At 42.7% G+C, this 25,790-nt stretch overlaps 4 protein-coding genes across 4 annotated transcripts; 3 read left to right on the forward strand and 1 right to left on the reverse strand.

Annotated features, from left to right (window-relative positions):
• The first annotated feature begins 117 nt into the window (after positions 1-117).
• On the forward strand, positions 118-4,920 carry rundc1 (RUN domain containing 1). Its single transcript, XM_052048723.1, has 5 exons — positions 118-634; positions 1,629-1,787; positions 2,257-2,455; positions 2,523-2,618; positions 3,212-4,920. The coding sequence occupies exons 1-5, from the start codon at positions 242-244 to the stop codon at positions 4,075-4,077; spliced, it is 1,713 nt and encodes a 570-aa protein (XP_051904683.1). The 5' UTR covers positions 118-241; the 3' UTR covers positions 4,078-4,920.
• Positions 4,921-5,727: 807 nt separating this feature from the next.
• rpl27 (ribosomal protein L27) lies at positions 5,728-7,705 on the forward strand. Its single transcript, XM_052048746.1, has 5 exons — positions 5,728-5,803; positions 6,322-6,404; positions 7,041-7,210; positions 7,299-7,409; positions 7,490-7,705. The coding sequence occupies exons 2-5, from the start codon at positions 6,324-6,326 to the stop codon at positions 7,536-7,538; spliced, it is 411 nt and encodes a 136-aa protein (XP_051904706.1). The 5' UTR covers positions 5,728-5,803; positions 6,322-6,323; the 3' UTR covers positions 7,539-7,705.
• A 505-nt stretch (positions 7,706-8,210) lies between these two features.
• On the reverse strand, positions 8,211-16,546 carry bcat2 (branched chain amino-acid transaminase 2, mitochondrial). Its single transcript, XM_052048732.1, has 11 exons — positions 16,366-16,546; positions 14,825-14,896; positions 13,350-13,550; positions 12,709-12,819; positions 12,511-12,630; positions 12,234-12,397; positions 11,289-11,431; positions 10,772-10,857; positions 9,625-9,765; positions 9,455-9,529; positions 8,211-8,887 (listed from the first exon to the last, which is right to left on the reverse strand). The coding sequence occupies exons 1-11, from the start codon at positions 16,381-16,383 to the stop codon at positions 8,846-8,848; spliced, it is 1,173 nt and encodes a 390-aa protein (XP_051904692.1). The 5' UTR covers positions 16,384-16,546; the 3' UTR covers positions 8,211-8,845.
• A 2,129-nt stretch (positions 16,547-18,675) lies between these two features.
• kcna7 (potassium voltage-gated channel, shaker-related subfamily, member 7) lies at positions 18,676-24,328 on the forward strand. Its single transcript, XM_052048727.1, has 3 exons — positions 18,676-19,053; positions 19,541-20,206; positions 22,995-24,328. Exons 2-3 carry the CDS (start codon positions 19,550-19,552, stop codon positions 23,847-23,849), a joined length of 1,512 nt encoding a protein of 503 aa, XP_051904687.1. The 5' UTR covers positions 18,676-19,053; positions 19,541-19,549; the 3' UTR covers positions 23,850-24,328.
• Positions 24,329-25,790: the final 1,462 nt, after the last annotated feature.

Genomic DNA, 25,790 nt, shown 5'->3' on the forward strand with positions numbered 1-25,790 from the left:
GTTACCAAACAGCGGCACTTGCGGATATTTTGTGACGGGTTTACGCGTCCCCGGTTTGACGTAGGTCGTCGGTACTTCCGGATATCCAATGATTGGATGACTCGTCTCCCTCTGACGTAGTTTATTTTGCATCAAGATGGCGATCCACCTGTTTCCATAACGGTGATCATCTTTGCGTTTTCACCAGGATTTGGTCAATTTAAGCCGAGTGAGAATTGTTATTAAAGGGCCTCAGTCCACTATGTCCACGGAGGAGCTTTCAGCCTCGGATAGCGAGGCCGCCGTGGCCGGCGCCGGCGTGCGCTGGGCGCCGGTGGGCGCCGTGGCCAACCCCGAGGAGGAGCGCGCAAACTGCGGCCAGTCGAGGGGAAGAGTATCGGTCGGCGGAGGAGACGTCGACGAGGAAATGGCGGGGCGACTGATGAAGCTGGAGGAGGAGCAGGAGCTCCTGAACTCGTCGCTGCTCGCCCTTACGTCGCACTTTGCCCAGGTGCAGTTCCGACTCAAACAGATCGTCCACGCGCAGAGCGACGAGAAGGAGAAGATGCTCACCGAGCTGGAGGAGTTCGCCTTCCGGGGATGCCCGCATGTGCTCGGCTGCGGACCCCGTGACGCCCAGCACCTCCACAACACGGTGAGAGGTCACAAACGGAACCTTTCAATTCTTGTCAAGGGGGTCTTGAGTTTATAGTGTTTACTTCCTCGGGTGTAGATTCTCTTTACAGTCGTGTACCACAATTAATTAAAATTAAACCTACAATTAATTTGTTCACTTCGGCCCTAGTGCAGTACTCTGAAAATGTTCGAGAAATAAAAAGTATCTGATCGAGACAGCATGGCTTTAAGAAATAGATTTATCTTTGTACTAAAAGTGAAAAACACGTCAGAGAAAGTATGTATGACTTTTTTTAGACTTTTAAGTGGAGGGCATGTGTGTCAGCGTTATGTCACATGGATATAAATCAATCAAGTCAAATTGAAGGGGATTAAAGTGGCTTTCCAACGTCACATGCTGGCTTTTCTTGTATCTCTGGTGGTTTTCGCAGCACCAGACAAGATAAATGTTTAAAAAAAACATGCCATGGCCGATGGTTGTCTTATTTGATTAAGGCTGATGTGTACTCAGACAGTATTTACTTCCTGTTCTTCACGTCTTTATTTGTCACCCTCGCACATGCTTCACCTGCAGGAGGACCTGGTGAGTTGGACAACACGTTTCTCTACATTTTAAATAGGAATTTGCCGTCATTCTTTTATACGTTTTCCTCATGTGCAAATACACTCATACAATATTAAATACATGCATGCAAGTAAAAGTATTTTCACAAAAAGCTGTCCCTAAACTGATGAACCCATAGCGACCAAAAATATTTGTGTTATTATCCAATAAAATCCTTACCACGAGTATATTATAGACAAATAGACCCACATGAAAAAGTTTCACATCTGACTGATACACGCCTGTGCCTGTTGTCATATTGCCTATCTACATGTGCTGCTGCACTATTTGTGTTGAAATGGCACTGCCACAATGATACTATTCGTTAGCCCATCTGTGGTATTTCCCATGGTGTGTTACTGCATGTTACGGGAGGTCAAATCAAACGAGCGTGTCATTTGTATTCCAGAGTGAGCGGGAGAAGCGCGAGCGTTTGGAGGCTCAGCGGGAGAAGCAAAAAGATCTCATCTTCCAGCTCAAGACGCAGCTGGATGACCTCGAGCACTTTGCCTACCAGGAAGGCAGCTACGACTCGCTGCCGCAGTCGGTCGTCATGGAGCGGCAGAAGGTCAGAGCGCAGTCGGCTACTCGCTAGAGTCATCTTGCGGGAGGATAACGACTGAGCCCTGCCCGGAATAACGCAAAAAACGGAGTGTTCGATGAGACCCTGCTCGGGCTGAAATAATTTATCGCTTTTGGGATCCAAATTGTGATCTCAGAAAACTTGATTTTTGTCATTGTCATTGAAGGATTCTGACATATCCCTAAGCTCACCAATCAGGAAAATGCTAGCCACTAAGCTAAAGTGCAATACAGAGTCGAGAAAGCCCAAACTAAGTGCTTAGGTTCCACTTTTGTCTTTAAGAGCATCCTGAAATCGTTCAGCTCTTACACGCGATGAAATTGTTGCCATCGCTGCATTTTACTGAGCAGTTGCGAATGGCTGCTAAAGAAATAAACTTGCTTCGTTTAGCGAGGCAACACCGTGGACTCGATTTTGTTGCTGATTTTTTTTATAACCTGGCCACGATTGTCAGGTCATAATCGACGAGCTGATCAAGAAGTTGGACGTCAACCTGAATGAGGACATCGGCAACTTGTCGCCCGAGGAGCTGCGACGGCGAGTGGACGCCGCCATCGCGCAGATCGTCAACCCGGCACGGGTGAAGGAGCAGCTGGTCGAGCAGCTCAAGACGCAAATTAGAGACCTGGAGATGTTCATCAACTTCATCCAGGGTAAGCGCTGGACTCGCATTTCACAACATTTTGTCGCTTTTGTGGACGAAATGTGTTTTCCTTCCAGATGAGGTGGGAAACCCTCTCTTGTGTGACGGCACGCACAGTCAGCAGCCTCTAGCGGCCTCTGCCAAGACCAGAACCACCAGAGGGACGAGGACTGGTGAGTGGACTTGGGAAGAATAGACTCGACTGGGAAAAAAATAGTTTGATTTCAGCTTTTATTTTCTGTAGCCATCAGCAGTAGAACACAGGCTGGTTTCACTCAAAACATGGGCTTTTGATCAAAAAAAAAAATCTAGCTTTGACGCTTGTATTTTTTTCCGTTTGTGATGCCCTCAAATGATAAAACAGCAAATAAGACCGAGAAAGGGTCTTTTAAAAAAATACATATTTAACAAACACACCGTGATCCGTGCAGTCTCACCGCATAGCCAATCACTCCAATAACTCCCTCTTCTTTTCTCACGATAGCAACACACTTTCTACGACATGACGACACATGTTCTGTTTGTACCTTACATAAACAGGACATTACACTGTTCAAGTTTCAAGTGCCTAAACTTGTCCGACCTACAAATTTTTGGCATTTCTCTCCCTCATAATAGACGCAATAAGCCAAGACCAACTGCCTAATCGTTATCTTCTACTCAAAAGCGGTGCCGCTTTCAAATCCAAGGCAATGCAACGCTGCCATCTACTGGCGTCTCTTTGTCATGAAAATGACATTGGCCGCTTGTGTTTGCTTCTCCTCAGCGGACCCGGAACAGGCGCAGAGGATGCGCGAGACGGGCCTGCAGCTGATACAGAAGGCTCTGGCCGTGCTGCAGATCTTCGCCGCCAGCCAGTTCGGCTGCTCGGGCGGCCAGGCGCCGTCGGGCATGTGGCCTCAAGACTTGACGCAGCGTGATTATGGTCCTCTCCTCCGCCGTCTGGAGGCAACCGTGGACAAGGTTCGCGTTCTGGGCTCGCGTCGCCAGCCTGGCCCGGATCATGTGGTCAACTACACCGGGAACTCGGCTCTGGGACCTCGCGACGAGCTGACTGCGTGTGTACGCAGGGAACTGGCCCTGGTTCTCAAGGACTTGCTGGCTCATGGTCTGGTTTCGCCTTCTCAGACTGTCAGCCTGGTCCTGGCGCCCATCTCCTGCTTGCTGCCCCACCGGACCACCGGGCCCCAAACCATACACCCTTGGGAGCTCTTCGTCAAGTACTACCACTCGAAAAACGGCAAGGCCTTTGCGGAGTCACCCGCCCGCCAGCTCTCGCAGTCCTTCAGCCTGCCAGTAGGAGACGGTCCGGTTACCGTCACCCCTAAACAATCTCTCCTGTGGGCCATCCATACGGTTCTGAAGGAACACGGGCGTTACAAGCGAGGTCCCGACACGGAGTTCAAGGCGCTCGTGTGCATGGCGCTCAACGAGCAGCGGCTCGTGTCGTGGCTCAACCTGCTGTGCAAGGCGGGCACGCTGGTGCACCCGCACTACCTGGCGTGGAGCTACATGGCGCAGACCGGCTTCGAGGGTGCCCTGCGTATCCTGGGACGCATCAGTCACCTCAAGTTCGACCTGCCCGTTGACCTGGCCGTGCGGCAGCTCAAGAACATCAAGGACGCTTTCTGACAACACCTAACGCAATCAGTCAAGAAGGCGGTAGCGATGGGGTGCTCAAAACATTTTGCCCCGCGGTTGACATGCGGCCCAGCCAACATTTACATTCTATAGGAATCCCGAAATTGTTGTTGCATTGAGACATTTTGTTTACCGAAAATGAGTTACTTAAAATCTATTTATTCTTTTTTTTTTAAAATAGTGTCTCTCATTATACCATTGGTTAGTTGTAAAAATTACAATTTATCCTTGAACTATGTTGTATTTATTTGATCAAATAATTGGTTAATTATAATAACATTGATATAAATAGAAGGAAAAAGAATCATGTTTAAAAACTAACAACATTACAACTGACAGATAGTTTACAATTACCAGAATGGCTGACGATCCAAGAACGAGGCGCTTGCACAGTGACTGACTTTGCTGCTTTTTTTTTGTTTCATTTAGAAATGTTTTGTGAGATGATTGTATGGGAACACGATACTGGTTGCGGCAAGTATCTTCTCCATGAATGTCAACGCCGTAGTTGCCATTCAAGTGCTACCTCCACGTGTGTAGCAGATTTTAAATTGCTAAGACTGACACAAGCAATGAATCAGTGTGCAAATGTAGCACCGAATGTTGTTTTTGCCCCACATCTTGGTACTTAAGTACAGAAAAAAAATGTAATTTATTGGGTCATATCGGCATATAAACACAGCTGCCACACTGAATCATGAATATGTAGCTATGTTCTTTTGATCTCTTTATCCTAAACATTAATAATACACATGCAGTAGTTTGCTGTGTCACGTTCCTGTCATGTCGTTGTAAACTTTGTAGTATGTGTGATAAACTCCCAAGCTGCTTGTGGGTATTCTAGCTTTTTTTCTGCTTCTTCTGATTTTACACCCTGAATTCAAAATACACCACAGAAAGGCAACATTTGCCTTCCAGTAATAAACTATACACATTTTCATACAAACACCATTTAAGCATCAACTGACTTGAACTTTTAAAAAGTACGATAAATGTTTTTAATTGACGAAATATATATACCACACCAGGCCAGCCAATTATTTTTTTTACATCCATACGTAACAGCATAATAAAAACTATAATAGACTTGATGGAAAATACATAAAAACAAGGATTTCCGTGAGTTATTCTTTCAACATTTAAGTATAGTGATTATTGAACTATATTTTTATTATTAGTTCACGACACACTATTATCTCTCTCAATCAAAAACAATTGAAATGCCGGTGATCGAAGTGAACAAATAGAATAGAAACTTCGCAGACGCGACGTCAAAACACCATAGCACAGTCTTCCTTGAAATAGCGTCCCCACAAACAAGAGACGAACGACAAGTATATCGTTTCACCTTTCAAATACAATCGCTTGAGTCCATTTCAATCGATTTAGCGGTCCGCTACACCGCAAAATTTCAAGAGCTGGAGAGAAAGTAGCCGGACAAGTCGCCATCTTACCCAACCTCTGAAGTACGGTCAACGTAAATAAAGACAACTAACGCCTTCGGGTTCTTAAAAAACGTAATCACGTACCATACATAAATAGAACGACACAGTATATAAAACATAATAATCTACATATAAAATAAAAAAGGAGTTAAATGGCCACGTATAAACCAACTAATTTATTTCAGGAAGTGACGTTTGCACGTGCGGGTCAAAGTTCGCTAAAACCTCCTTCGCTTCCTTTCTTACCAGCGGAGGCCATACAAACAGTTCCAGTGAGTGCATTTTCGTCGTGATAATCTTCAAACATCGCGCCCAGTTTGGTTCCATCAAATATTTTACTGTATCGGACATTAAGGGGAAACACTACCACGCCTAACGCCATTGTTATGTCTGCAAATAAACGTCTATTTAAGTGAAAAGTCGTTTAAATGAGCGGTTATGGCTACGCTTAGATTCTGGAGCGTTGATTCCAACATGGCAGCCTTTTTTGTGTTTTTCCACATTTGTGCCAATTGGCACGGTTTTCTTACCACCAACTATATTCGGTTTGACTTGGATCACCCAGAAAACGTTTCCCCGTTATATGCATCCCACATAATGTGTCGTCAACGCGGCATGGGGTTCCTATTTGTACTCGCTCGCCACACGAAAGCTAAAGCTAAGGCAGACAGAAACGATGTAGTTTGATGCTGTGTTCCGTTCCTTCACGTTACTGTATTACTTACTTCATTACTTGCATGTTGTTATGTTGTGGTGAATCGTAGCCGATGGTTTCTTGTTGTCTGTGCAGAAATGGGCAAGTTCATGAAACCCGGAAAGGTGGTGATGGTCCTCGCTGGACGCTACGCCGGGCGCAAAGCTGTCATCGTTAAGGTAAAAGAAAGACGCGAAAAGTACCCCTTTGAAGACACACTTGATGGAAGGAACAGAAAGATGCTTATCGAGCCACATTCAAAATAAAATGTTCAGTGTCGTGCTGAGATATATGGGAGATTGTTTTCTAGGAGGTAAGGTGTATTTTTTATGCTATGAAGTTAGGGCAACGGAGATTTGATTAAACAGTGAGGCAACACTTACGCAGGCAAATTTTCCTGTGTAAAAAAATGACTGCTGGTACTGCAGCTTGTTGAATCGGGTGTGAAACTCTTCTTTGTGTGTTTGTCTGTAATTATACTGTCCCCAGGTCGGCAAGGTGCTCGCAACAGAACAGCATCATTTTGATTAAATCGAAGGGGAAGAAAAAAAAAGTTCCAAAAGCGATTTAATTGTTCACGTTGTTTCTAGAAAGTGCAAGAAAGAGTGCTGGTTTTATGAGAGCGCCATTGTTATTTTCTGTGCTGTTGTTGGTTTGGAACAGACGAATGGCATTTCCCTTAATTTTAATGTGGAAAAATGATTTGAGGATATGAGGGGACCTATTCCGACTCGTATCGCATGGCACCACTGTCATTTAAAAACTGATCTTACATGAGGCGTGTCTGCGCTGCTTTTTATCTTGTGCTAAATCAGAATATTGACGACGGCACGGCCGACCGACCTTATAGCCACGCCCTGGTGGCCGGCATCGACCGCTACCCCCGCAAGGTGACCGCCCCCATGGGGAAAAAGAAGATCGCCAAGAGGTCCAAGATCAAGGCCTTCGTCAAGGTCTACAACTACAACCACCTCATGCCCACCAGGTCAGTGCCTCTGGTTGACCTGTTTGGAAAACTCTGCATTGGTTTAGAGCTATGTTTGGAGGGTTACATTTATTTTTTTCTTGCGTAGATACTCCGTGGACATCCCCCTGGACAAAACGGTGGTCAACAAGGATGTATTCAGGGATCCCGCTCTCAAATCAAAAGCCAGACGTGAGGCCAAGGTTAAATTTGAAGAGAGGTGAGCTTCCCTTCTGGGAATTTCTGAGCTGTCAAGTTCACATTAGTGTCATCTGAATTGGGTCCACTTTTGTTTTGCAGGTACAAGACCGGTAAGAACAAGTGGTTCTTCCAGAAGCTCAGATTCTAAATTCTCCAGATTTCACAAATAAAACTGTAAAAAAAAAAATCAAAAGTGTGTGCTAAGCTCTTTGTGCCCTGACAATTGAGAATGAGATCAAGAGTTCGGTAATATTTGCAGTTTGAATGTAGCTGTTTTTTGGGCAAATTTTTTTGTCATTAAATAATTTAGTTGTAGTAATGGTGGTGTTTGGTTGGCTTTCTGTCATTTCATTACAATTTACTTTCAATTGGTCATATAAACCGCATCAAAATGTACACACAAAAGTTAAATGAAGAAACTAATTTGAAATATAGATTAAATATGTTTACTCAAACAGACCATTGTTAAATCATTTGCTGTAAATTAATTTAGAAAATTGAATGTGCAAAATTTGTTTGGATTGGTTGTCAAAAAAGGCACAAATATAAAACTGGAAACCGTAATTGTATTGTAAATGAATAAGGGAAAATATGTAATTTTTGAAAAAACCTCATTTAACATACCGATACTTATAATTCTGGGAATAATACAGTTTTAAAGTACAGCATTTTACATTAAACACTTTGATGTAGCGTTTGTTGTAAGTAACTTGCATTACAAAGCATTCAATTCATTTAAATTAAACCACATTTCTTCAAATGCTCATCTACAAATGACCTGGCATCATCTGTCCACTTCCCAAATAAGAGCAGACCAGACTGGACTCAAATGGGCTTTAATGTAAAAATGTTGACTAAACATATACGGGACATAGAAAGGAGAGGATTTACTGGAAACTATTCCGCGGAAGACGCGCTGACCGACCAAACGGGGGTCAGCAGGCACTTGACGACATCACAGAGAATTCAATTTGCAGAATATCACCTAATTTCTTGTATCATTTAAAAACATCTAAAAAGAAAAACAAAACAAACAAACCTAACCCAACACAAACCAGTGCAGAGGGCCAACATTAGCTCACGCTACTCTCCATTTTGTGCCCTTTTTTGTGCGGTCGCTCGTCCTCGCTAAGTGGCCCCATTCGTAGACAGTAACAGTTTAAAAGCACCACAACGCAATGCAGCTCATTACCAAAGTACAACTAGCGTCCGCACGAGGAGGAACATTGTGCTATATATCACATATATATATATATATATTACAATCTATAAAGTGGAGCCGTGTTGCATACAGTTCTTATTGCTCCAGTCTCTCAGCCAAGTGGCAGGAGTGCGTTAGTGGTTTGAGATATGTCAGGAAAGAGAGAAGAAAGAGGTGGAGGGGATACTGGTGGTCCAAAGTGGAATTACGGCATCTAACTGTTGATTCTACTGACTTGTGCAAAAAAAATAAATTTAATCCACCAGAAGCGCCCATTCGCTGGCCTTACGTCCGTACTGTGAAAAGACAAGAGAACAAAAGATTGTAAAAGGATTTCATGTCTCATTTGTCATTTAAACAACTTGGGGTTGGGCAATATAACTTTAAAATGAAGTTGTATATTTCCAATTCTTTTTTTTTTTTTTAACAAAGCATATTTCTGCCACACCTGGGGAAAAAAAATCAATATCACGTTTTAACATGACATTTTCTTTTTTTTTCTTTAGATGAACTAAAGTTCACCTAAATAAAATGTCAAAAGTTTTAAATTTTGAATGTGCCATCACGTTTTAACATGCTGACGTATGTTCAATAAAAGGAGATACGTTTGACTTCTGCATGTGTCTTGTTTTCAAATCAAAATATTTTTAAATGTTTGGCATTATTTTTTTTTACACGACAAAAAAATGTCCTGAACAGGAAGTAAAACCTAACGCATTTAAACACTGAACGTCAAGTTAAAACGTTTTACTTAAAGATGTTAAAACATGAAACCTTACATATTTATCATGTGATAATCTAACACTACTTTTAGCTGAATTTAGCAGGAATATTATTTTTGCAAGCAATTTTCCGGCACTTACCTGAATATCGGTGAGCTCTTTGTAGAACCTCTTGGCCAGTTCCGGTCCGTTCTGCATGGTCGGGATGTGGTACGTCTGCGAAGGAAGGAGGGGGTCAGTGTTTGATTTGGCCACAAGAGGGCGCCAACCCACCCCTAAATAAATAAAATAAAGAAATCAAACAAACGCACCTTGCCGTTGTAGAGGAGGCTGCCTACGGGACACACCACACAGGCGGTACCGGCGCCAAACACCTCCAGAACCTGACCGGCGTCCAGCGCGGTCAGCAGCTCCTGCATGCCCATCGTGCGCTCCGTCACTTTGAACTCGTCCTACACACCAACAGCACCAACTGTTGACACTCCCATTTGCTCATTAGTCATCATTTCACAATAATTGATTAATAGAGTACTGTATAGTCAACATATGAAGAAAATATTTGAATTGACTTACATTTTGTGTATTACATTTACGTATGTAGTTCTCTAAGTGAATGAATGAAAATTATTTTCATACACTTTGACCTCATTTGTAGATTAAAAAAAGTTGAAATTATGCAATATAGTATTTGTGTCATCCACTAATTCAAATTTTCGGACGACTGATAATTAGAAAACGAACTAAAATTAAAGCTGACCTTTCGATAAAATGTTACATGTAAAAGTTGAACTGATGAGGTAGGTATTTTATTGAAGTAATTTTTTGATTTCAAATGAATAGATTTTGCACATTTCGTTCTCCTTTACGACAAAGGAGGAAGAAATAAGGTTAAAAAAAAGTAAATTCATGAGTAATAAATAAACAGCTCATTCATTCTAATTTTCAATATTTAGTCATTAATTTTTTTTTATCATGAATGTATGCATTCATGAAAACAATGTTCTGAGTATATGTCAACCGTTTGCCAATTAACTTTTTAACAGTAATTCAACCAATTACTGTAATTCAATTAGACTAATTAGCTAATTAGACTAATTAATAAATACATTTTAACTGTATGTAGATGAGGTGAAAACATTAATTTAAATACTACTATAGATGATAAATATGAAATTGGTAACAACCCCCCTGTAACTTAAGTTTCTTAAAAAAAACAATTTAATTTTTGTAGTTTTTATATTTCTTATAATTACGTGATTTAATAAATAATAATAATGATAATATAATAACAAACCCATTTTTGATGAAAATGAGCAGAAATCAAAATGAAGGTAAAACCATTTTTGACTAAAATTCTATTTACAACAAATCAATTATCTTTTTATTTTATTTTTTAAAAATAATGTACGTATATCCAATGCAAAACATTTTAATGAGGGCACGCGAGGAAAAACTAACCCAGGTTCTGGCCAGGTCCAGCAGAGACTGTCTGGTGACTCCGGGAAGGATGATGCCATCCAGGGGTGGTGTCATCAACTCTTTCTCTACAATATCAAATATCAAGTCCACTCAATATCTTGATGCCGCGATTCGGAAGCAGGGAATGAGTGAAAGAGTGCCAACGCAGTGACTACATTCACAACCAATCATCGGCTACTCCTGAATCACAACGCAGAAGACAATTCTGATTCAGTGACGCATGCTCGCGGGTACTTGATGAGCCTCGCGTGAAGGTGGTGGTGTGTGTGTGTGTGTGTTGATCAATTGAACGACTGCATCCAGTTGTTTACGTAACATGGATTCATGATTGCGTACAGACTAGCTGCATGGTGTTGGCGCGTTAGCGGCTTCATTTTCATTTTGCTACTATCGTGTAAAATCTCTGACAAAATCCTTGAAGGCTGAGTGTCAATTATTTGCAATTATTGGTTTTACAATTAGCCCTCAGTTTAATCGCTGTCTTGCTTGTTTGTACCTCCGTTGTCATTGGTCCAGTAGATGAAAAGGTTCATGGTCCCGACCTCTGTGATCTGCTCATCAGGTCCATAAAGCCACAGAACTTGCTGGCAGCCGCGCTCAACCGCCTCATTCTGAACCGAGATGGTTGGGCCATAGTTCCTAAAAGAGACGCATCGTTGGAACGTAAATACAAAACAAACAAACAAACAAAAAACATCGCTGGACATAAACAAAAAACTTTGTGACAACTTTGGACACTATTTTCAGTCAAATAAAATTTTGCCCAACGACAATGACTGTCAAACGTCTCACTAAACGATACAGTGTTCACTTGCTATGTCGTTAGCACAATCGCTAAACGGCCGATATTTAAGTGGCTTTTTTTTCAATGGGTTTCACATTCTGAAGATAAGTCTGGTTTTCAGTGTTGTAACACCCGCCTTCTGTTAGGATGTGTTGCTGCTCTGTGTCTTTTAAAGCAGTACAATTACCCGTAGAAGCTACGCTAATTTCTGTTAGCCTGTCAATGGCGTTTTACATTACACGTTAGCATTAGGCCAGCGGACGTTCAGAATGCGACGGTTGGGGGAAACATTTTTGATGCATAACATTTCGCCCTCTTTTGTCGTCTGCTCTGTTTGTATTTCTTGATGCTACTTGTGCGTTGAAGTTGTATAAAGGTTTAGAATTCCTTTAGTTTCAATGCTAATTTTATTTCATATTAGAGACTCCCATTTTTTTGAGAAAGAGTGTGACAACAGATGCTGAGGAGTTCTTTAAAAACTGTTTTCTAATAACATTAAACCTGTTTAAAGTGCATCCGTGTGTGCGTGTGAGACATGATTTTTATTTTTTATTTTTTTTACATTTGAATCTATTTTGAATGGGCCTGGAACCTCCGTGATGGAAGCGGGGTCCACCAAGTCATTTCAAGCCAGTTGTGTCTTTTCCTGTGACTCACCCCCCCATCTTGTAGGAACCGACCCCACCCTTCCAGGCGCGCACAAACGACGGGTCGGCCAGCAGTGAGACGGGGTTGAAGGAGCCCGTGGCAAAGTATGGTCCGACCGGCCCCACGATCACGAACAGTAACGCACGGCTGGCTCGAGTCACGCCAAGTGACGGCTGGAAACATGGAGATGTGGTCAGAGAGACAGACGAAAAGATAAATAGATGGACAGTGAATACGATGGATCATAACACATCCGATACGGCACGTGAGATGAGATTCGACTCGCCTCGGTGCCGATGAAGGTGGGCCGGATGTAGAGGCTGGCTTCCTGGGAGTATGGAACCCACTCCTGGTCCAGTGCCACTAGCTTCTTGATGCACTCCAGCAGTTCGCCTTTATCGAATGTCTGGAAAATAAGACCGTCAAAAACGAGGACGACTATCCGAGACGCGGCCGTGTGTTTGCAAGCGTTTGGGCAACTCACGGGCAGAGAGCTGCGCACGGCGCTGCGGTGCATGCGCTCCATGTTGAGCATGGGCCGGAAAAGGCGCACATGGTTGTCCACGCCACGGAACGCTTTCATCCCTTCAAACAGCTGAAAGACAAGACAAGCTTCCAAGAGTTTATTAATTCATGTCAATGAGGGAGGTCCGATGGTAATTTAGGTCAAATCAATTTTCTGTGCAGAATGAAAAGTGGTTCAATTGGCATGTCTTTTCTGATGAATACAATAAATCATGATTATTTGTTTTAAACAACGACATTAATTAAATGTTGTTTCCTTTAATTTTTTGAAGTGACTTAATTTCAGGTCGATAAAAAAAATGTTGACCCAGAAAAATAAAAAAACATAACTAAGGTCAAAGAATATAAATACAAAGCATTTTTACATATGTGGTCAGTTTCATTTTGAATTTTTTTAAAATTATGCTGAGGTAAGTTTGACTTTTTTTGCATTAAACAAAAATCTCAATATGTTTTGAGGTAATTCTTTTTTTAGGTACGGTAATATTTTTTATTGCATAAAAAACTATTTGTGTAGCTATATTTTGATAATATTTTTTCATATAATTTTTGTGATCTCAATTGAGATTATCGCAAATTGCCGCCGCTGGCCTTACTGACCTCGATGGAGTAGTGCAGAGCGGAGCTGGCCGGGTGCAGCGAAAGGTTCTGGAAGGGTTTGATGCAAGGCGCGTCCCATCCGCCGTCGGCCGACCACGTCACGGTCAGCATGTGGTCCGAGAACTGCTTCCCGAACACCAGCTCGGACGGGTCGGGCTTGGCCGCGGGTTTTGGGTTGCGCTCCACGCTCAGGTCGGAGGCCTGCGGCGGTGGCGCGCCGTCGCCCGAACCATAACGACAGTGATTGATTGCGACACGGGCATGCTCGCTTCATTTTCTTGACGATTATGACAATTACGTCACATGAACAAGAAAGAGGAGCAGAAGGGACACGCTCCAAAGAAATACAATGACACAACCACATTCAAGGACAAAACAAAAAGTAAAATATCCTTTTCCATAAAAGTTAGTTTTTTCCACTAATTAAAATGAGAGACATTTTCCAATAATTTCCTTTGTATTTTTAATCTGATATTTTGCAGTAATGAGTTGTATATTAGAGTGTTGTACACTTTCAATTTGAACAAAGTATAATCTTATAATCACAATTTATTTGAGAGGGAAAAAAACGGTTGTACAATTGGGAAAAATTATTGATAAATTCAAAAAATATGTTGTAAATGTACAAGAATCTATTACTGTATATTTGAAAAAATATGCTTTGAGAGAAAAAACTTTCTATTCGGAATGTAGTCATATCTTTAAGAATTGTTTTTCATTTTTTGTAGTTTTACACTATTTTCAAGATGAATGAATGAATGAATGAAAATATTTTCGATTTTTAAAATATGTATATTTGAAAAAGAAAAGAGCCATAGTTAGAGGAAAATATGTTATCATTGTTAAAAAAGTTACAAGAAGATTTTTTCAATATCATAAAAAATAAGCTGCATATATTTTTAATCTGATATTTTCAAGATCATGTCATATAGTTATGACAGTTCGATATTTTCAAGGAAAAAATATTTTGGAGAAAAACCCTCATAAAATTGCAAGGGAAATAAATCCTTCTTAGTCAGACGACAGCACATTTGACAATAAAATTGTATCCAATCCAATCCAATAGTGAAAAAAAAATGTTGAAGTAGAAATTTTTGGGACTATAAATATTTCGACCTGTTCACAAAAATGTGAAACGTTTTTTTTTTCACCCATAATACACCGGCTCTTTCCTTTAAACATTCTAGAAAAATACTACGGTATCCCTTTAAGACTCAGATTTTTGTCCTCAAAAAGGAATTTTATCATGACTGATAAAGTCATGATAAAGTCCCCCCTTCACTCTTGTGATGTTATTTTTTTCTTTTTTCGAGTGTGGCCCTTCTATTCTTTCACACATTACACGGACATGCACTTCAATTAGGAAGAATTAAACAAGAGAGGAGAGAGTGCGAGGAAAAGCAGAAAGTCAGACTTATGGGGTGAGGGGTGGGCACGCAACAATCGTGCCCATGATGCTTTGTGTGGTGCATTACCTTAAAGGAGCTGGCGAGGCGCCGTTGCGCCAAGGCCACTGGGAGCGTCAAACTCAATTTTCTGTGGACCACCTGACCGACACACAAAAGTCAGTAGAGGTGAGCGAGCTTGGTGCCTGCGCAGCTAACTGGTGGGTGTGTGGCGCTCTTAACCAATCAGCTCAGTCACTGTGCTATAAATAGAAACCTGACACACTTCGCAGTGTTTAGGAATAAATGACCTTTTTTTTAATCAAGCAATTAAATGGAAAAAAATTAACTGATTAAATTAGATTTTAATCCATAGTTATGGCTCTGAAATTTAATTTTTTTACAAATAATCCATATTTTTAGATTTGGTATCGGCTGATCATACTCAGGGTGGAGCAGTATCGGTAGTTTAAAACCCTGATCGAACCATCCGTAGTTATGAGAATTTAATTTTTTGTTTGTTTGATTTATTGAGGAAAAAAGTTGGAAACAGGAAGAAATATGTATTTCATTGATATAAATAGTCAATAATAAAGTTGTCGTCTTCCAAGATAAAAATAAGAATATTTTAAGTCAGAATCACTTTTTCAATCAGTTTTATTCATGTTTCCAACACCACATCAGGCATAAAAATAAAACAATCAAATGGGTTGATCGAGAATATGAATTAATCACAAGCGAGTGGCTGGCTCTCCAGCAGCGCATATCCCTGTTTCTTTTTTCTTCTTTCTCCCCACATTCTTGCTGCTGTAGGCTGTAAATTTCCCCAGTGTGGGACAAATAAAGGATATCTTAATCTCAATCTTAAAAAAGAACCTGTCAGATTTGTTTTCCAACCGCACGCTGTGTATGATGCAACTTGATTTGTCTTGGCTTCACGCGGGCATGATGACGTCACGACATTAAATGCCAAAATGGCATTTAGAAATAAAAGTGACTGAAAATGCATGCGAGATAGCGTTTAAAAATGAAAAAAAAGGTTTAACATTTTAAACAACCTAGAAAGTGCAGATAGCAACAGCATCCTGCAAAACAGTTTAGTTAAATTTTGCAGATTATTTTGTTTTATTGACGTTAAGATTTTTGACGTTTAAAATTAACGCTTGCACAAGTAGCGCAACAGTATATCATAAAATGAGATAGTGAACTTAAACTGTATTGTATGGGACGTATTAGCTTGGATGAACACGTTGCTGGAATGCACCGAGTGCTGCGTTAGCGTTGGATCGCTTTAAAAGGACATCCTTTCTTCCGATTCAAAGAGTGAACCGTGACCATTCGTAGCAGTTAGTTCGTCCGGGTCGCTGAGTCTTTGCTTTTGTGTTTTTGCGCAGAAACGGGAACATTAACACATTTACAACTGGGATTCCGTTCGATGTCCCTTTTATATTTATTGCCCGGCAGTCCCGTGGCGCGACTCGGTAGGTCCAGCGGGGACATTGAAACGTTTTTTTTTTACAGTCGGGCCTTATTCGTCATTATCTTTATTTGCTCGTTAACGGCACACTTCAAGTGAGACATTAACTGGAAAAAGGTAAACAGATGACGACATTGCTCGCCTTTGGACTCACCGATCGGAAAACTGCCATCTCCACTCTGCTGTGTGCTCACGGATTATTTACTCGTGTGGAAACAAACGCCTGAACTTCCGTATGCCAGTGTCACGCTTTAGGGCGCATTGGGTCATTAAATAAGCGCTTGATAATATTTATTTATCATTATCATTCTGAGTTCAGCATGGAGTGTGAATGAGATATGAGGTGAGAACATCGTTTTCGTCGTTTTGTGACAAAAGTTTCATTGAAGAAGTGCGAAGAAGGCGTGACTCGAGCGTTATTTTTGATTGGCTGTTAGGCTGTCTGAAAACCAATAGGTGATTGGCTGATGGAGGGGAGGGTGCTGGCTGTCATCAAAAATTCCCTCTAAAAAGTGCCCCAGCCTCCCCCCTCCAGAACATTGGACCTTTTATTAAAAAAATTCCAGACATAAATATTTTATTTACATTTTGTGGGGGCACGGGTATCAATTTATTAGCACGTTGGCACCCACAGTGAAGAGGTGCAGGGTTCGATTCCGACTCCGGCCTTCCTGTATGGAGTTTGCATGTTCTCCCTGTGCCTGTGTGGGTTTTCTCTGGGTAATCTGGTTTCCTCCCACGTTCCAAAAATATGAATGGCAGGTTGATTGGGCACTCCTAATTGTCCCTAGGTGTGAGTCTGAGCGCGGATGGTTGCTTACCTATATGTGCCCTGCTGGCTGGCAACCGGTTCAGGTTTTACCTCGCCTACTGGCAGAAGATAACTGGGAGAGGGTCCGGCACCCTGGCGACCCGTGAGGATAAGCGGTTCAAAAAATGAATGGATAAATGGATGACATTTTGTGAGATTGAAAATTCTGGTCATAAATTATTTACCTGCTGCAAAAAATGTACAATGCACAATGGAAATAAAATTGAAATTAGTCAAATCATTGCTTGATCTAAGAAAACTAATGTAGAAATAAGAGAAAATACTTAAAATAGTTCATAAATATGGTTTCATGCAAGTTTTTCGTAAGGGATTTAAGTTAAGTTATGGCTTTACGCTAGGGTTTGTATTTTTCTCTTGTAGGTTAATTCTATATATTGCACATTGTGCTTGAAATGTGTGAGGTTGTTTGTTGAGCGAGATCATGTGTTGTTGTTCCGTCATAAATAATGAAATCATGAAGTGGAAGCTGACGCCGGCAACATTTCTGCTTGCATGCAGGAGCAGCACATTAGTGTTAGCAAGTTCTAGCAACACCTAGTGGAACACATGGACTCAAAAACACAAATCTGTTGAAAGACACGCTTCATTAAAAAAAAGGCAGAGCTGACAAGCATGTCGAAATGTTACTTTTCATTCTCACTCACACATCAGCACCAATTCAATTGATATTCAACTAGTAGGATTGTTTCCACAACTCTCTGTGTGTTAAAGCATCAAGGTCTAAATCAAGTTTGAAGGTCACTGCAATGTAAAACACAAAACATCTCAACTATCTTCTAGATTTTTATCAAAACATGTTTCGTCAATAGAGAGACGTTAAATTTGTTTGGTTTTCAGGAACGAGTGATCTTGACCATTAGAAGGCTTCGGGTCTAAGTTATGCTACAAAGTCAAAAATTAAATTGAAACAAATTAAAGCTCGTGGTGAGCGCTTTCTAGATATTGTCAGTGTGTGTCGATTTGATAAGTTAATGACCAAAAATGTGTTTAAACTTGAAAGTGTTACCAGGTGGCATTTGACGATAATTTAATGCACTGTGTGTGATGCATGTTCCATGTATAAAAACAAAAACAAAAAAAACCCCTTCGTACAGTAAAAATGTAAAAGCAAACGAGGCCTTGCAACGTGGGAATTATCTCCCTCTCGTGGACCAAAAACGAACTCCAGCATTTCTCCGGAATGACGTCAACACAGATACGAAGCCAAGTTTGCGTGGCAACATGTGCATTATAACGTGTTGATAGAATAAATAAATCACCCAAATACACATGTAAACGTATTTTTATCAGGGAAAAAAATAATTAAATGAAGAATTTTAATTTATTTTTAATTTCTACTCATGTTGGCAAGCTGCTGCCTACTTTAATGCATCTCACTGTTGTTGTTTATTATATATGAAAAAAAATCTAAATAAATCGGAACATTAAAAACTATATAATTGGAAAAAATAGCACAATTTAAACATTTACCACCATCATTTTACATACTATGTAATTCCCTTTGATTCATAATTGAGATTGAGTTCTCATTCTTCATTAAAACGGGATTTTAAAAATATTTTGATTTCTGAATCACATTTCTACGCAGTCACGTGCAGTGTGTTTAAGGTCATGTTCTGGGGGTATAAGGGGAAGGCGGAGGTCTCCAGGGGCAAAGCGCCAGCGGCGGTGTTGGCCTTTGGAGAAGCTGCAAGATTAAATTTCGGCCTTACAGCATTTCCTGATGAGTGTAGAGGGAGAGAAAGTGAGAGGGTGAGCAAGTGAGTGTGGGGGCAGACCATCAAGTGACCCACAATCATGCTGAACGATCGCAGATTAACACCAGGTAACTCTGACCTCCCCCCACCAAACTCACTGCCGGACTGCGAAGAGGAGCAGAGTGGAGCTCATCAAAATGTTTGAGGGGATGATGGAGCCCCACAAGAAGGACGGGTGAGATGTGAGGGAACCCTGAGCGGGCGGCGGTCATGGGAGTGACACTAATCAGTTGAATTCACAGGAATCACCAAGGTAAGACTAATTTTCTGCAATTTAATGATGATGTATCATTTTAAAAAGAGTGCAGATGCCACAAGATATTGGCAAAGCACTACTTTTGTCTAGGGAAACTCATCAACTCACTTCAACAAGATTACTTGTCACCAAGAGCTTGGTACTCGTTTTGAATGAATAAAATTCCTCAACTCACTTGCACATAGTTCCTTGGCACAAAAATACCACCAAAGGAAACATATTTATTTATTATTTATTTCCCCAGCAAATATTGGAGAATACCCGCGAAAAGTCGGCTAATAGATAAATCATCACATACTGAATTATGAAGAAGTCGGAGTTCACTGCACAGAATACAATTATTTGGTTTCACACCCTATTTGCTCGCTAATGCACACCACATAAATACATTGTGACCCGTGACAAAAATTTGCCTGACAACCCTGGTTGAAAGGATCAAACAGGTGGATTTTGAGTGTTTCAAAGTACTCTTGTTGTGATTCAGGGTTGAGGAATGGCGAGCGCAGAGAAGCGTTCCTCAGAGGATGAGGATAAGAGGGCCAAAGATGAGCACAACCGGCAGGAGAATGCAAGCGCAAAGGTGGTGGTGCTGCCCCCTGGTGGTAACACCAAGTGGGACAAGCGGCGTCCATCGCGCAGGAGCGGCTGGGCGCTGACCAAACGTTTGGCCATCAACGTGTCGGGCATGCGTTATGAGACCCAGTTGCGCACCGTTGCCCAGTTTCCCAAGTCCCTACTGGGAGACCCCCGTAAACGGTTGCGCTACTTTGACCCTGTACGAAACGAGATCTTCCTCGACCGCAGCCGGGTGTGCTTCGAGGCCATTCTGCACTTTTACCAGTCGGGCGGTAGACTGCGGCGGCCCGCCAATGTGCCGCTGGACGTGTTCCTCGAGGAGCTTATCTTCTACCAGCTCGGCGAAGACATCGTGGACCGTTTTAAGGAGGATGAGGGCTTCGCTAAGGAGGAGGAGCGAGCTCTGCCCAGTGGGAAGCTGCGGCGCCGCCTTTGGATGCTCTTCGAGTACCCCGAGTCATCCAGCGCTGCCCGCATCATCGCCATCATCAGCATCCTGGTCATCGTCGTCTCCATCCTCATCTTCTGCCTGGAAACCCTGCCCGAGTTCAGGAACGAGAGAGAGCAGAGGGAGGTACGTGCTAACGCATTCATAATTCGATTTTTTTTAATGCTCCCAAACTGTTCTGAGGGGCAAATTTCCCCAGTGTGGGACTAATAAAGGTTATCTTGTCTTATCTCAAAAATCGACATGAAGCTTACCGGTAGTTCATGTTCTGTCAGGTAACTGTAAAGCTCACATAGCTTGTATGTCTTTGACTGTTTTACAGTTACAGATTGTCACAGTTGTTGAATCCATATTCATCTTTGGATCTCCTTTCATTGCTTCAGGAAGTAGCAGCTACACTTTGCATCATGGCATAGTGGAAAGCCGGCAAGAAGTTGTGAACTGGTCCTGGTGGTGGTGATCAATCTAGGCTGTGGTCTACTGTGCACCAGGATAGTCATTCATAAAAGCTTCTGAATTGTTGGTCAAATTATAGATCCAGGAGCTGTGATTGACAGACGCTGAATCCAAGCTGTAGTATACCCCAAGGCTGACAGGGATAGAGTCCATCTTTGTCCCATTGACTGGCGACCAATCCAGGGTGTGATCCCAAAGTCCGCTGGGATAGACTGCAAGGTTGATGGAACTCCACATGTTGGTAGCGTCCTCTCCCGTGATGGACAAGCAAACAGTCGTGGTTGCAGTCAGCCCTAAAGTCCACAGGGATAGATTCCAGTTTCTCAGTGAACCCCCCACGGCATAGTTGGTATGGTGACAGGTGGCCTCTTTGCAGGGAAAAACTGTGTAGGAGCGACATTTTTGTGTGATTAGGATCGGCAACGACAGCAGTGAGTCAAGAAGGTGGCGTGTGAAAGGGGAATGAGGGAAATCGGCAAGGTCTTTCCTTCTCTTGAGTATCCTGGAAGCAGACCGAATGAGTCCTGATAGCAGAGTCCGGATGGGAGAGCACATTTAGATGGAGACGATATTCCAGAAGTCGAGGTCGAGCACGTGGCAAGAAAAACAGATGAGGCACTCTCGTGTTACCCCTCTGAGATGCAGACCCCTAAATATAGAGGATGGCTCAGCCATCCAGATATGATGATGTGTATTAATAAACTTGTATACACTGAAAACAGCACTGTGATGACATGACGGCCGCAGAAGCTAATCGGGCGAAAGGGGGTTAGTTTTGGATTAGGTGCCAGATTATGTTTGGTTTCAGAATTTGATTTAGATAAAGGTACGGTTGGAGTTGAGGTTTGATTTGAGAGTTGGGTTTCGGATTTTCATTTGGTTCAGGATTAGAGTTTTAGGCATGAGGGTTCTGGGTCCGATTCGGACGAGGATTCGGGTTTTGGTTCGAGTTCCAGGTTCGGATTTGGATTTGGATTTAGGCTTGATTGTGGAGTTAGCTGGAGGACTACGACAATCGTGCCACTTATCAGCTTGCCCGAACCTCACAATTAACAGCCACTAGGGGGCGCAAGGGGACATATTTGCATGTTTTATGATTGCTGCCATATTAAGTTTCTTCATTCATTTTCTAGCGGTTATCCTAGTTAGCATGGCAAAGTGAATGAGTTAAATAGTCTGGGTCATGAGTGAAGAACATATAAAAAGCAGGGAGATGACTGTGACGTGATGAGTGCTAGGATGCGGCATGTAGTGCTACATCCAAGTCTGATGAAATACCACTTAGCCAAGCCCAGGCCAGCCCAGAATGTTTGACATTTTCCTTGTGTCATATGCGAAGATGAATGCCGATTAAAAAAAAAATGCAAGTCCGGAAAGTCAGGACTGACAAAGCAAAGTGTGAAATCCACAGAAATACAACAAGTCGAGAGGTGCGGATAACCAGAAAAAGAACTCGATCCATCTTATTATTGCCAAGTCCTGTCATGTTCCCAGAAAGCGAGTTAGTGTCAGTGTGAAACTCAAGTCCATCTTTCTAAATATAAACCTGGAAATTAAAGTCCGGGTGGAAAATGAACGTGCACCAAGTGAAAGCTAAGGAGCGCTAGATGTTAACGTCAATGTCAAATTCTCCTAATGTGCTAAGGAACCACCATCCTTGTTTTATGTTCGATAACCACGCCACCGTGTTGATACGCGACAGTGACCAACAAACGGACGTGTGTTTAACTAGCAAAGTGCACGATCGTACCCCATAAAAAGGGTGTCGAAAAGAGGGACATTGTATTGGTCTGTCGTGGTGAAGAAGGAGCTGAGCCAAAGGGCGAAGCTCTCAATTTACCGGTCGATCTACGTCCCAACCCTCACCTATGGTCACGAGCTATGGGTCGTGACCGAAAGAACGAGATCCCGGATACAAGCGGCTGAAATGAGTTTTCTCCGCAGGGTGTCCGGGCTCTCCCTTAGAGATAAGGTGAGAAGCTCGGTCATCCGGGAGGGGCTCAGAGTCGAGCCGCTTCTCCTCCACATCGAGAGGAGCCAGATGAGGTGGCTTGGGCATCTGATTCGGATGCCTCCTGAGTGCCTCCCCGGTGAGGTGTTCCGGTCATGTCCCACCGGGAGGAGACCCCGAGGAAGACCCAGGACACGCTGGATAGACTTTGTCACCCAGCTTGCCTGGGAACGACTCTGGATCCCCCGGGGAGAGCTGGAAGAAGTAGCTAGGGAGAGGGAAGTCTGGGCTTCCCTGCTAAAGCTGTTGCCCCCGCGACCCGGCCCCGGATAAGCGGTAGCTGATGGATGGATGGATGGATGGAAAAGAGGGACAGGTTGCATATTCTGGAACGTTTGACACTGGTCGTGTTTGTAAACGAGGAAGATTACAAACTTACCAAGTACTTGCACATAACGAATTGACTTCCCGGTACTCCAACCTCTGAAAGAAGTCTTTGTCTTTCAGAGGTTCAGCGGCGTTTCTCACCCAAGTCTCAACAACGAGACACTCCCAACGTCGACGGTCTTCACCCCCTCCGAGGACCCCTTCTTCATCGTTGAGACCATCTGCATCTGCTGGTTCTCTTTCGAGCTGATTATGCGCTTCAGCTGCTCCCCCAGCAAGATGCACTTCTTCAAGGACGTCATGAACACTATCGACTTCTTGGCCATCATTCCCTACTTTGTCACGCTGGGCACGGAGCTGGCCGGGGACAAAGGGGCACAGCCCTCGGTGTCACTAGCCCTCATCCGGGTCATCCGGCTAGTGAGGGTCTTCAGGATCTTCAAATTGTCTCGACACTCCAAAGGACTCCAGATCCTGGGTCAGACGCTGAAGGCCAGCCTACGAGAACTCGCCCTGCTCATCTTCTTCCTCTTCATCGGCGTCATCCTCTTCTCCAGCGCCGTCTATTTCGCCGAGGTGGACCGCCCGGAAACGGCCTTCACCAGCATCCCCGAGGCCTTCTGGTGGGCCGTGGTGTCCATGACGACGGTGGGCTATGGCGACATGTACCCGGAGACGGTCGGCGGCAAGTTGGTGGGCTCCATGTGCGCCATTGCCGGCGTGCTCACCATTTCGTTACCCGTGCCGGTTATCGTGTCCAACTTCAGCTATTTCTACCACCGCGAGATGGAGCGGGACGACACGACCGAGTATAAACACGTGTCCACATCTCTCTGGGAGGACGATGATGAAGATGATGAGGACGAGATGGATGAAGGGCCTGAGGACACACTTTACAGAAGGAACAGCAAATCAAATGGAGATCTTGATGGAGTGAACAGTCTCCTCGGAGAACCTCTGGTCACTCAGGTGTGAAGGAACCACAGAAGGGAGTTTGTAATCGTAGCAAGGATGGAACATGTAAAGGATACACAGCGAGAGGGTCAACCTGATGAATGCAAAACAACATCGGTTTCAATGCAGCACGTCATTGAACTCAATGACATCTTTTACGATTTTAAAGTTGGCAACAAATGTTTTTTCTGTGAAAATGTCAGAACGGTTCAGTAACATTCTGCATGAGCGGCATGTGTGATTCAGCAAAGTTGACGGGAAATGAAAACCATCCCAGATACAAGCAGACCCCGGGGTGAACGATAGGGTCTTCAGAATCCTTCAAGAACTTCCTCCTGTCACTTTAAGATGGTGAATATCAATTTAAAAGCAACACCGCAAATCACACCGATGAATTTTCTGTCAACTTAAATGAATGAATGTCTGAATGTCCCGGTGTAGAGTAACAAATCCAAACAATTGCATGACCTTTAGTGTCAATAAATCTCTTTGCACGAGTGCGCCCGTTGACTTTGGGACTCGAGGAGAATGTGCCGCAGTCCCTTTTTTTATGCACCACGTATATACATATGAATGCTTTTGTGAGCGTTAAGTTTTACGGAGGTGAAAAAAAAAAGACATCACAATATAAGCTTCATGTGTTGCCATTCCACCTCGAGGGGTCACAGTTGGACCAGGCTGGTCCAACTGCTGCTTTTCATTTACAAAGCGGTGACATCAAGAAACATCAATGTCCTTCTTGAAATAATCATCATGCTGATGGATGCCACATGGTTGTTTGATTTGCTTTGTTTTGACGCAAAAAGTCACAATTGATGCTTCTGGGCCAAGACTCCCCATTTGGGACTATTCATTAGGAACTTTTGATTAACACTGATTTAAAAAGATGTTTATTTTTGTGATTGCGAAACACCAGCTGCGACATTAATCTTCTGGTGACCTGAATTAGCCACAGGAGAGGCCGAAATATGAATACAGGATTTCCTTAGATTGATTTTTCATATCCCCACACACACATGTATAATTGATCAAACTGTCTGTACATGTTAGTCAGTTCCAAACCAGAAGAGAGTGTCTGGTTCTGGAATGCCACACAGAGAGGAAAGCTGGCAACATTTGCTGGGGCTCAATTAGGCTTTGATGTTTAAAAAATATGTACATATAAATCTGAAGATTTGGGAATACATGATTGTGTAAAACAGATCTAGTAAAATTGATGATGTTCTCGTTGTCATATGAATCAAATACATTTTCTGGCATCGCACTAAATCAACTGTACAGAAGGCTCTGACAGAAACAGCTCCATAGATAGTTCTACAGACAAAAGATGATTAATTGAATAGTTCTCATGGTGCGGAGACGTAGTCAAATGGGGGTGGTGTAATTATTACGAGTGGCAGCAGAGGTCACTGTTGCTAAGCATTAACGAAGTACAGGTGAGACCGTCAAAGTATATATAACGTCTGTGCTCATATTTCATATTTGAGCAATCTATTTGACCTATCAATAGAAAGTATATACCTACCTATCCAGCCACAAAGCTCTACCTGCCTAAAAAAATAAAAACGACCATTGAAAATACAATTTATCTTCCATCTAACTACACTCCCATCAGTCTCCATCTAGACACCCACCCACGTATCTATGTGCCATTTGCCCCATTTATCTACCTACCAACCTACCTACACAGCATGCCAACTGAGTAAAGGTAACTACAACACCTTTCAACCCATTCGTCAATCTATCTACCTACTGTTCTTACATACCTACCCTCCTAAACTACCTTCTTACCCATCCAGCTTGCTGCAAGTCACTCCGTGACTTTCAATTTAACAGCCCACTTGTGTACATACCCATCTATCTCCCTCCCTACCCATCTACTCACCTACCCCCGCCCTACCTCCCAACGTATCTATCTACATCCCTATTGACTGAAATACCAACCCATCTATCAATCTGCCT

Source organism: Hippocampus zosterae, chromosome 17 (genome assembly GCF_025434085.1).
Source record: "Hippocampus zosterae strain Florida chromosome 17, ASM2543408v3, whole genome shotgun sequence".
Taxonomy (NCBI): domain Eukaryota; kingdom Metazoa; phylum Chordata; class Actinopteri; order Syngnathiformes; family Syngnathidae; genus Hippocampus; species Hippocampus zosterae.

Bases quoted from the DNA above. Each gene is read 5' to 3' on its own strand.
- bcat2 (XM_052048732.1), bottom strand. The intron at 12,820-13,349 runs GTCAGTAAGGCC...CTTGTCTTTCAG, and splicing joins CTCTGCACTACTCCATCGAG to CTGTTTGAAGGGATGAAAGC. The intron at 9,530-9,624 runs GTGCGTTTGTTT...CTTCCTTCGCAG, and splicing joins GCCTCCTCTACAACGGCAAG to ACGTACCACATCCCGACCAT.
- kcna7 (XM_052048727.1), top strand. From the start codon at position 19,550: ATGGCGAGCGCAGAGAAGCGTTCCTCAGAGGATGAGGATAAGAGGGCC. The intron at 20,207-22,994 runs GTACGTGCTAAC...TTTGTCTTTCAG, and splicing joins ACGAGAGAGAGCAGAGGGAG to AGGTTCAGCGGCGTTTCTCA.
- rundc1 (XM_052048723.1), top strand. From the start codon at position 242: ATGTCCACGGAGGAGCTTTCAGCCTCGGATAGCGAGGCCGCCGTGGCC. The intron at 1,788-2,256 runs GTCAGAGCGCAG...CACGATTGTCAG, and splicing joins TCGTCATGGAGCGGCAGAAG to GTCATAATCGACGAGCTGAT. The intron at 2,456-2,522 runs GTAAGCGCTGGA...TTTTCCTTCCAG, and splicing joins GTTCATCAACTTCATCCAGG to ATGAGGTGGGAAACCCTCTC.
- rpl27 (XM_052048746.1), top strand. From the start codon at position 6,324: ATGGGCAAGTTCATGAAACCCGGAAAGGTGGTGATGGTCCTCGCTGGA. The intron at 6,405-7,040 runs GTAAAAGAAAGA...GTGCTAAATCAG, and splicing joins GCAAAGCTGTCATCGTTAAG to AATATTGACGACGGCACGGC. The intron at 7,211-7,298 runs GTCAGTGCCTCT...TTTCTTGCGTAG, and splicing joins AACCACCTCATGCCCACCAG to ATACTCCGTGGACATCCCCC.